The sequence below is a fragment of the Eucalyptus grandis genome, chromosome 8, assembly GCF_016545825.1.
Source record: "Eucalyptus grandis isolate ANBG69807.140 chromosome 8, ASM1654582v1, whole genome shotgun sequence".
Taxonomy (NCBI): Eukaryota; Viridiplantae; Streptophyta; class Magnoliopsida; order Myrtales; family Myrtaceae; genus Eucalyptus; species Eucalyptus grandis.
The window spans coordinates 2,017,735-2,028,557 of record NC_052619.1 but is presented as its reverse complement, the minus strand read 5'-3'; the positions used below and the strand labels follow the sequence as shown (position 1 = coordinate 2,028,557).

Genomic DNA, 10,823 nt, shown 5'->3' with positions numbered 1-10,823 from the left:
TGACAATAAAGGTCAACATCAACCGTCTATCAAGCAAGGAATCACACACATTACAGGAAAAGTCACCGCCTTGAAGAATTAAAATCTTTGTTGACAATAATGTGAATGAGCTGATACGACTTTTGAGCTCCTTCTGGAAGATAAACAAAATGATGTACAGATAATGCCTCTCAGAACTACCTAAAATCATACCCTAAGTTAAAGATCTGGCCAGTGAGATCTCCGAGGACCGACTCAGTGCTTCCATCCTTTCACGTGACCATCCTTCTCATATGGCTCCAGGAATCCAATAAACTGAGAGCAAGCAGCCAGAAAATGTCAGTACTAAAAGCTCCTGGCAATGGCAGTGAACGAGAGTGCCTCAGCTTCTGCATGAGGTTTGAAATTTAAATGAAAGAACGTGTCCATTTTGTTTCTTGTTTCCTGTCCTACGGCTTTCGGTGGCCTATTCCGCGTCAACATTGCAGAGGACAAGGATCATAAGGATGTGGGCACATCTTTTATAGTATTATTCAAGTAACAAATATTTTACTTATTCTTTGGGTCCACTGACAGGATTGTCAATGTAATTTTCCAGAAATGTAAATGATACTGCTGCAATCTATCCAAGCAGGTTTACAAAAATTGACACGTATATTTGCACAACCAGTAAAAGGGGAGATATCATCATAACTAAAATGTTCGCTCAAGGCGAGAGTACCTTAGCACCATCCTCTGACCACCGTGCACCATAACCACTAACATCTCTTATCTCATAGACAACTCCATGTGGTGGAACAACATGCAAATTCTGCCATTGACAGGTTGCAACTAAGCGGCTGATAACATCCTTTGCTACATTATTTTTACATGAATCTGAAGAAAAAAGCTCAGAGATCAGTAACGAATGAAGTAATGCTCATGAGGAACTTGTGAGCTGGTCATTTTGATAGGTAGATGATCACAGACGAGCTTAAATGACATCATTTTGTAAACTTCCATGACACTATGAATTCTGTTTTGAGGTAACTAATTACTTGATGTGCACTGGAAAGTTTATTTTTCAGTTTATGGGGATTAGTGTTATGCTTCTTTTGAAAGAGGATCATCCTAGCAAATTTTTGAAGTATGTACAACATATAAATAAACAGCCAAATTATGCTTCTTCAATAGAAAATATTTGAAGGCGTGCAGATGAAGTTAACTAATAGAGTTCATGTGCAGAGACATGAGTTTGCTAGGAAAACATCATCATAGCCAGAGTGGAAAAAGTCAATAGGCAGCAATAAAGCATGAGAAGCAAGCCTAAATTCTCACCGCTCCCTTTGAAATTCCCCCAATACTTGTCACTACTCCTATTGGCATGCTTTGCCAAAGCCCTGGCTCCATCAGTTAAGGTGCTACCTTTAACCTCGTATGGATAAAGGAGGAAACTCATCAAAAAATCAAATTTAATGAATTTCTACTTGATAAAAAAAAGGCCTCCTAATCATTTAACAGAGCAAAATAGAACACTTGAATGAGACGCTATAAAGTAATATGTACATAAGTTAGAAATTTCACATTAACCTCGTGTGATTTGTTTACCACACACCAACATGCAATATTCATCTACTTGAATTTATGTCGTTTGATCGGCATCTTGCAAATTTCTCACTCCACAGCAGAAAAGGAATTGTATTCTACCAAATGAATGGCTTTTATACATAAAATCATGGAAGAAATATAGTACCCATGAAAATATAGTTAGTGACTTCATGAATTCCTGTGGTAAGTACAATTAAGATATTTCCAGGGACCCCACGAACAGATCCTAGCTTTCAGGCCTCTGTTTAAGTCTCTACAGACATATATAGGACGAAGTAAGCATTACAAGTACACCATTACATATCAAATCCTGCTTGACCTTATTCTCATTGAAAAGCTGTACTCTAAACAGGACAGGTAAAAGAGACAAAGGTGAGAGCACCATTATCATACATTTGGATTGTAAGGCAGCTGAAATGCAGATAGAAGAGCAGATCTCGGTGGATGAAGTGACTCAGGAACTGTACCCACAGTATGGACGAGACCTAGAAGTTTTGAATGCCCTTAGAAGTCAATCCCTGTGTAAAGAAAATTACATCAGTACCATGTTTGGCACCAAAATGCTTTAAGTTTGCACATCATAAGGGAGAGACAGATGTAACATCAGGGGTTTTCCATCACCAGCTTCCAATAAAGTGTAGAAATCAAGCATTCTGATCACAAACACTCATGCCAGGTCAAAGGGCTAGTGACATCTGAGAAGACTGCTGGTCAACAGAAGTGTAAAGTGATAACGACATTATACACTGGACAATCCTTTCCAGAATCACATCACAAGATTGTCGAACAATTGAAATGAATTTGATGATGCATTGTCACTATATAATATAAGATGTGAAGTGCACAATCTGTCTTCGTCAACAATGAACACCCAAGAAGTGCACAATCTATCTACAGTATATTATGAATGACTAAATCAAATTCTTGGACTGAAGCCCAGCATTATGTATGATCCTCCTCAGGCATGTCTGTTGCAAGGGATATTTCAAGACTGACAGACTATTTAATAGATGAACTTGCATGCTTCCTCAGGAATCGGTTTGTCTAATTGATCCTTTCCGAGAGTAAAAAGGTTTGGCTCCATTCATCACGAACTTTGGATTTTAGGATTGTTATTTTGACTAACGAATGAGTTGAGTTTGCTGTTGTTTGTCCTCATCAGTGGGGTTGAATTTCAAAATCTTCCTACGCTTTTTTTCTTTTGGTCCTCTTTAATCTTTTGCTTTATTTGTGTAAACATAAAAAGGTACCATTAAGACAGTACCAGAGCAGTACAACTCTTATACAAAACAGCCTTAGATTTGAAGCCACCTATCCACAAAGATATGAATAAAGGACTTTCTCCAAAATATCAAACATACTAAAAGTATGAAATTGACTTCTGCACTATGCCAAGGTTGAAGGGTGTATAACCAATTGTGCCTAGGAGAAACACGAGGCTCTAGCTCCTTGAAATGCTCTCTTGTATCTTTCTCTTCAAATGAACCACAGGACAAGAAAGGTATTATCTAAGCAACTCTCTTCTTTCCAACACAAGAATTAAGGTACCTCTCCAAGCCCAAATTGACTATGCAAGACAAAGCAAATTTACTTACAGAAATTATTCTAGCCAAAGAGATGTAGGGCTGATCAACTGATCTGGAGACACCAATTGCAAGAACACCATTAGACTTTTCTTTCTCTTCAGGGTAAAACTTCCTATAAACTCGAACACCTGAAAATAGCTGTAACACGTTATACGCAGCCAAAAAGGTAACAGAAAGATCATGTCAAAGGGGAGTTAATACTTAGTTCACCATATAAGTCATACAATTGTCTTTCATGTGAAACTTTGCAAAAAGAGCATGGATTATTCATAAGAATTCTCTATTTATCCCAGGTTGATGGCACCCAAATATGCAAATTGTTCAGAAGCAAAATATTCAAAGGTAGCCTGTCATTTGAACTTCTAGATAGGTATTAAGTGATAGATCATGTTTCTTAACCTCCCATCTTGTCACGCTAGATGAACAAGAACAACATTTAGTTCACTAAATTACAGTAAAGTAAGGAGCAACTTCTACATATTATTAGTTGACAGACGTTTGGCATGGCAATCCTGCATTTTGATCACTAGTAGAGTAAATACCATCACCCCATACTACTACTATCCAGTCAGGGAACTTGACAAATCACTGAGCTGACAAACTTGTATTTAGATACTTCCATGAAATTGAACTTTAACATGTGACAAAAGACTAAAAGACATGTATACCACCGAAGGAAATTTCATTTGTGTATATGTATATGGATATTAAATGCACTGCCTTGCTGAAGACACCTAGCACCAGTTCAATCTCCAACTCATTGACCATCCAATAGACAGTTGGGCATTTTTACTTTTTAATTAGGAAACTAGTCATGGGATGTCCTTTAGACTTCAGTCAGAACACTGCCATAAGGGTGACAGAAACAGTGTCAAGCATCAGCCTAGGGAATAGGTGTTGGGGTGTGGTTCATACTCTCTATTGACAGAATGGCACAGAGGCCTTGCTCACCACTAAGAGGACGGGAGTCTGAGGACTGCCCCTGCGAGGGTCGTAAGGCGCAGTGCCCCCATGACACCAGAAGGCTTCTATAGTTTGAGCCCATATTTTATTGGTAGTTTATACTTGGGTCCATGAATAGCTACTAAAAATATATGTTCTCCTTTCTCTTGTAATTAAGGGATGTAATAGAGAGATGCAGAATACTAATTATAGTGGATTCATCAGTAGCACATACCACTAGTTTAATGGTGAATTAGGATAAAACCTTGCATCTCAAATTCTCTTTCTCGCTTTTACTCTCTATTTTCTTCGTGATCGTGCAGCGGATCCTAATAATAGGCATATAATTCCAACAAATGCAGAAGACATGCAAAAACCTCAAGGCAAAGCAGAAGACATCGAGATAGAGGAGGCGAAAATCCAATTGCAGTCTAGTACCCTCATCAATTGAATTAACACCGGGAAGAACTTCACTCAGACTTTCTGCACTCAACATCTCGAAAAAGGAAGCATACCAACGAACATCCTGCAACTTGAAATGTTATATTAGTGTGCCACCTGAAGTAGCACAGATCAACTGTATGGTCACATAAGATCATCACCTGAACCTCAAGAACCAAACATTTGTTGAACAGAATCAAGTCTCCTGACACAATGCTGAAGATATAGCTAATGTAAGCAATTCAAAGAGGTAAATATGCCCCAAAAACATGATTAATAGGAAAAACAAAAAGCACAGCTGCATACATTGGGAAAAAAAAAAACAAAATGAACAATATCATCAAGAATACCCTGATTAATATTTAAATCCTTTATGAAAGTACACATACCGTGTGTAATTCCCATGAGCACACCTTCCTTCAATTGTTTTCAGCCCATCTACAAACAATATCATATTCGTGATAAAGAAAGGCATTGCTAATGCATCATTATTTCAGGCTTATATGGGATTATATAATTATATCAACGACATGATCATAGAAATGATACAGTTCCTTAAAGGCAAGAATTAGAGCTGGAAGGGCACCTTTAAGTTGAGTAAAATAAGGCTCTTGCACATGAAGTTCAAATTTTATGCTCTTCAAAATCTGTAGATATACAGCATTAGATCATTACAAAAAAGAATTAGATTCCGACTCTGGCCCTCAGACATATTGTTGATACAAAATAGTAACTTCCATTGCACGAAAAAAATGCATACATTCAGTAATTCAGCTCCCTTGCATGAAATCAATTGGTCCAGCACTTCCTTATCGTGTACGTCATCCTCTTGATTAAACCATGCCAGTGACTCGTGCCTCGGAAACGACACTCCAGATGATATAGCTTCCTCCAAAGCTGAAGCTAGACGCTTGTATAAAGGATATGCAGGCATACCCTGAAAGATTTCTGTATAATGTCGATTTCACATATAAGAATCCAATTCTGCCAAAGATATGAGCGTACCCTTAAACCACGTTACAGCGGGTGTGAAAAGAAACTAAGCACTTTCCTACGAGACATTGTATGACTCTAATCATTAAAAATGAAGTCTCGCCCATTCTGATTCAGAGGAGAGAGGACAGTGATAATTTGTTAAGTGGGTCTCTTCCTTTTGAACCTTTTCTGCTACACTTTCAAACTTTCACATAACGACAACATTCACCAAATCTTTTACGACACGCACATAAAAATCGAAACTTTCACATTCTCTTTCACGACTTCTGCAACGTCAGCCACGACAAGGGCCATCGAAGAACAAGCGAGCACGATCGAAGTCAAAGCGATAGCGTGAATTGGGTACCCGAGGAAGGAGACGGCGACGACGAAGGGTGATCGTGCGGGTCGTCTCTGAGAAGAGCGGAGCAGAATTCCGCGGAGAGGCCGAGATCAAAAGCGACGTCGAGGGTCCCGTCGACGTGGGACTGGAGGGTGAACCTCAGGAGCTCGTCGATGCAGTATCCCAGCTCCACCGGGCCAGTTGCCGGCGGCGACGCTGCTCCGGCGTCCGCCATTTCTTCGCCGCCACCGCGCCGGAGAGAAGCACCAGCTTTCCCCGGCTCCACTGGAACTCCAATTTATACGGGAGAAGTGCCACGGGTCCCTGAACTTACGCTTTTTTAAAATACGGTCATCAGATTTTACAAATCACCTCAATTAAGTCCTCAAGTTTCTTGAATTTGTCCGATTTAAGTCATTTTGTGTAAACGACAAATTGAAGCGGTTGCCACCACGGAATGACCAACGCCTGACCGTATCATCTTGGATTATTGTTCTTGCAAATTGATCCGTGCAAACTTGATTATCTACATGGGTAGATGCGATTCTAGGCCATACTGCTTCGACTTGTTGGAGCGGTCCTCAGATTTTACATCACCATCTGCTTCGACTTGTTGGAGCCAAAGACCGAGGATTTTGATTTGGATGGTTTTGTGAGGAAGGACTTGGGTGTAAAAATGAAGTGAAGTATGGATGATGAAGTCAAAATTCAATGAAATGAAATCAATGTCCCATCTTGACAATTCCATTGCCTTTCCAGTTGCTTATAGAATTAAAATTACAATGAATTGTATGGCGGGGTTGAATCCCCTGATTGACATTTTTCCCTATAGTTAAAAACAAAAAGCCATGTATCCCTGTCTAAAAGAATTCAAATCTTTGCTTACTCTTCTTTCCTGGGAGATTCCAGCAACTGTTCACCTCAAAGCTATGAAACAGTCTCGGATCTCTCGCTCTCTATATCTCTCCTATAACCCGGGTTCTTGGAATTCGCTTGCGCAATTTTTCCTTCCGAAAAATCAAACAAGTTCTAAACATTCCCTAGACAGAGCCGTAACCAACATTATCCTGGAATCCTTTAGTTTTCCCAGGTTCCTGCAGATCCAGTTCTCCCAAGTGAGGCTTCACTGAACCATCAGAATGTCGATGTTTCTTGTCCTGGATCACCTTCGTGGTCCATATCAGGACCAGGAACACCATGATCGCCGAAAGGAGCATGAGGGACGCCCAGGCCATCCGGGCGTACCTCTTTAGTGGCCTGCAATGTCTGGTTAGGATCTGTGAGAATGCATCCTTCACCGATTGGCATTCGATCAGGCTCTCCATGCCTGGGTAAGCATTTAGCAGGCTCTGGATCGAGCTCGTGTAGGCCTCGACTATCTTGTAATTGCTGGCAGATATGAACTGGCTGCCGGAGCAGTTACCACCATTCGGGTCAGAACAAGTGAAGATCTTCAATACCTTCATGGGGACAGGCCCAAAAAAAAAGAAAAAGAATCAGACAAATCCATAATCTTCGACAGTGAAATGTCCAAGTTTCTAAGCATAGAACATAAAATGACAACTTCGGTCAGGCGATGCAATGGAAGATATGCCTGGCGTAACATTGCGCATACCTTTGGGATGTCTCCTATTCGAATTGTGTTCCCAGGGCATTTATCCGGCTGGTACAAATATTCAGGTGGCGGCGAGAACGGGTTGCAGACGTACATGAGATTTGGGAACAATGTCGCCTGAAGATTTGATATGTTTGCATTCACCTGAGGAGCATATTTTTCTCCATTTTCAGTTTTAATCTGATGATTTCAATCGATGAAAAGCAATGTTATTGATTAACTCATGACGCACAAAATTTGTACCTTGTTGACCATATCGTATATTCGTGCGCTGACACCTGAGAGAATGGGCTTTGCCGAGAGAAATTCATCGCAGGGGAGGATCGAGCTCAAGCTGTTGTTGTTCGGATCTTGTTGGAAGTCGTCCAGAACTGTGCATGTATCGCTCGAGAACCTGCACAAAGAAAAAGTAATTTCTCTCAATCTGTTGCTGCATTACAGAAAGAACATCTATTCCGTTTTTTTTTTCAATTTTGTGATAAGAGAAAGTTATATACGAGAAGCGCCATCATTACTCGGACGGCATTACCTTTCTAAGAAGAAATAAAACCCGAAGAAGATCCAGCAGAGGACTGTCAATAGCCAACATAATGCGATCAACCTGTCCAGTGAAAAAAAAAAAAAAAAAAAAAAAAAAAAAAAAAAGAGAGCAAAACAGCATTGTTTAGAAAATCTTAGCGCTTTGGATCAAGGAGGATCTTTCAAGCATACACTGGAATGGCTGTTTGATGTCAGATAGCAAATTTCTTACCAGTAAAGCAGACGCGGTAGTCTTAAAAACCCAGAAACTGCATCAAGGGGATAAAATGAAACCATGTATTCAGTTAGTACTTTTTCATGGGGTAAGAAGAACTGCAATAGTCAGATTTTCATCAGTTTTCAATTTTCGTTTTGATAGATTTAAGGCAAGGATTTATGTTTCCATCAGAAGATTCAAACTTGAACGTCAAAAGACATGAGCTTGGGAGACTTCGACTGGATACCTGACAGAGCTATGACGGCAACTAAGTTCAAGCATATGGTCACTGTGGTTACTATGTACCTGTAAAAGGAACAAGCTTGTCACTAAATGGCATTGGAAGGTCTGGGGAAGATAGAAGTTAGGATTACTTACACTATCTCCAAGCCCTTGTTGATCAATCGCCGGTTGTTCCTAGCCTGTCTTTGGATATTGGCAGCCTCAGAGTCCAATTTCTCGGACGTGGTCATGAGAGAGGTAGAGGTATATTTGCTTCCAGACACTAGTAAAGTGTCCTTGATGCCCCTTATCGCTCCTGTGGTGTTGTATATCTTTTCCGATGCATCGTCTGCTGTGTCAATGATTATGTTCACTACAGTCTTCGCCCTCGAATGGAATTCAGCAGTGGCCCCAAGCACTAACCCAACTGCCACTCTGCACAAATTCAGATTCATGAATTCTCAGATTCGTTCTAACCAAAAATCATTGTGCTTTTCATATGACTTACATTGCTAAGACCATGAAGATAAAGGCAATTAGAACAGGCCACAGAGGGCATAGCTTGTGACATTGTGATCTCTTCTGAAGTTCTCTGCAATTTCCTGTACTCCCAACACAAGACCTGACCAATAGCATGTAAAACCCGAATGCTACCCCAATCAGCAGCCACAAGATTGCGTTGGTGTATCCATAGACTCCTGTAAATATTGTCGACTGCATGTGTAGGGACCAAATTGTCATCAGCACCACATATATGGTGCACGAGAGAGAGAGAGAGAGAGAGAGAGGCTTACGCTCCAATAGTGCACGTTGGTTAGGTTATATCCTCCTCTGTATTTCTTGAAATTGTCGAGCGGATCGACTCTAACAGTGTCGTCACCCGAGTACCTTACGGTATCTGAAGCACTGTCAACCTGAAGGAGATGTCTCCCTGAGAAGAAAAACAGAAAGTTCTCTGTATAAAAACGTTGCCTGTGCTGGAGATTCCGAATACAAAGAGATGATACCAATTTACACAATCATTTAAATGTAATCGAATTGAGTTGGCACAGAAATGGAAAACTTTGGAGCTAAAGAATTCATGAGACTGAACATCGAGAAATGTTTTGTAACTTGTTTTGCACATATCTGCCACTCGATTTGCTGTGCCGTACCTGCCAGTCATCCTTTTTCTGGGCCCTGAGCAGGACATTAAGACTACACAACATCGTTATATCTACACAGGACAGGTCAAGGCATTGACTGCTCGCCTCTCTCTCTCTCTCTCTCTCTCTCTCTCTCTCTCTCTCTCTCTCTCTCTCTGCGGCTAAAACTTTCTCCTCCAAGCTATTAACATGGAGAGAAGAACTCTTTCATTCATTGGTATTCCTTATTAGCAATAACAGAGTTGAAAAGGCACATGTTGATGGATGATCACTCACCTGGTGCACGACTGTGGGATGATAATGCATTCCCTGCAATAACTTTCGAGCTGACTCCGGAGAAAACGATCATCAAAAGAATAGGGAGGACAGCTTGTCTGCAACTTCTGGAGCCCATTTCTGCTTGAAACCTGTGAAAACAGGGGTGGAACAACAACCATGAAGATTGCTTACAGAGTTCTCGCACCTCACATGTTAACAAAATCCAACGTGGGTATCCCCTCTATAATAAAACTATTACCCATTAAAGAGAAAAACTTGTATCAATTTCTCTAGGAGTGATCATTCCATAAAGACTCCGTAACAAAAGTTCGTCGACCAGAAAGAAAGAGAGAGAGAGAGAGAGATGGTTTGGGCAAGAGGTCTGAGGTTCATATGTGCAAGTAGAGTTGCAAGCAAGTAAAGTACAAAACTCATGCGGCCAATTTTCCAACAGATGGCATCGGCCTACCATGCCTAAAGGGAGAAAGAGGAGACATTCAGTTTCAATGTGAAAAGATGATTGCTTTCATCTCTTTGTTGGCTTTCCGAACAATAACAAACCAATGATGCCTTTCCTAAAAGCAGATTAATTCTTCTTGTTGTTACTAGATCGTTGCCATATCGACACAAAGACTTCGCTTCTCTTTTCCTTTTATTTTTTTCTTTGTGTGGAGATTCTTGAAACAAGGACGTGATCACCCAATGAACTGATTGAAATTCACTAACCAGGACTGAGAAATGAGCAGACGGGTTTCTCAAAATCCAAAGCAACTCGAAAAGGCCTGCAAAACTGTGTCATTCAGAGTTGGGATCTCTGCATCTTCTTCAAGAATCCTGTGAGTTGTTTAGCTTCGCCTTCCTCTTAATATACAACATAGCGCCCTCGAAATCAATGGCAAAATCCTGTGTCTATCTCCAGTCTCGGCATGTTCATAAATGAAGAGTCATCTATGTATATATCGCTATGTAGGAGAACCCCACCCTGACTCAAGGC

At 40.6% G+C, this 10,823-nt stretch overlaps 2 protein-coding genes across 3 annotated transcripts; both read right to left on the bottom strand.

Annotated features, from left to right (window-relative positions):
- LOC104456227 lies at nt 1–6,111 on the bottom strand. Its single transcript, XM_010070967.3, is given in 12 exon segments — nt 1–294; nt 701–855; nt 1,297–1,390; nt 1,960–2,057; nt 2,060–2,084; nt 3,162–3,280; nt 4,533–4,620; nt 4,697–4,763; nt 4,925–4,973; nt 5,122–5,182; nt 5,296–5,483; nt 5,878–6,111. Coding segments are annotated over 12 exon segments (1,215 nt in total). The 5' UTR covers nt 6,089–6,111; the 3' UTR covers nt 1–234.
- A 473-nt stretch (nt 6,112–6,584) lies between these two features.
- LOC104416150 lies at nt 6,585–10,823 on the bottom strand. 2 transcript variants are annotated; one of them, XM_039299509.1, is made up of 11 exons: nt 10,556–10,823; nt 9,848–9,978; nt 9,221–9,357; nt 8,935–9,140; nt 8,583–8,861; nt 8,452–8,510; nt 8,220–8,256; nt 7,998–8,069; nt 7,712–7,862; nt 7,469–7,612; nt 6,585–7,313 (listed from the first exon to the last, which is right to left on the bottom strand). In XM_039299509.1, the coding sequence occupies exons 2-11, from the start codon at nt 9,963–9,965 to the stop codon at nt 6,894–6,896; spliced, it is 1,623 nt and encodes a 540-aa protein (XP_039155443.1). In that variant the 5' UTR covers nt 9,966–9,978; nt 10,556–10,823; the 3' UTR covers nt 6,585–6,893. The 2 variants fall into 2 exon arrangements, with proteins under 2 accessions (XP_039155443.1, XP_039155444.1); XM_039299510.1 differs by lacking the exon at nt 10,556–10,823 and adding an exon at nt 10,089–10,374.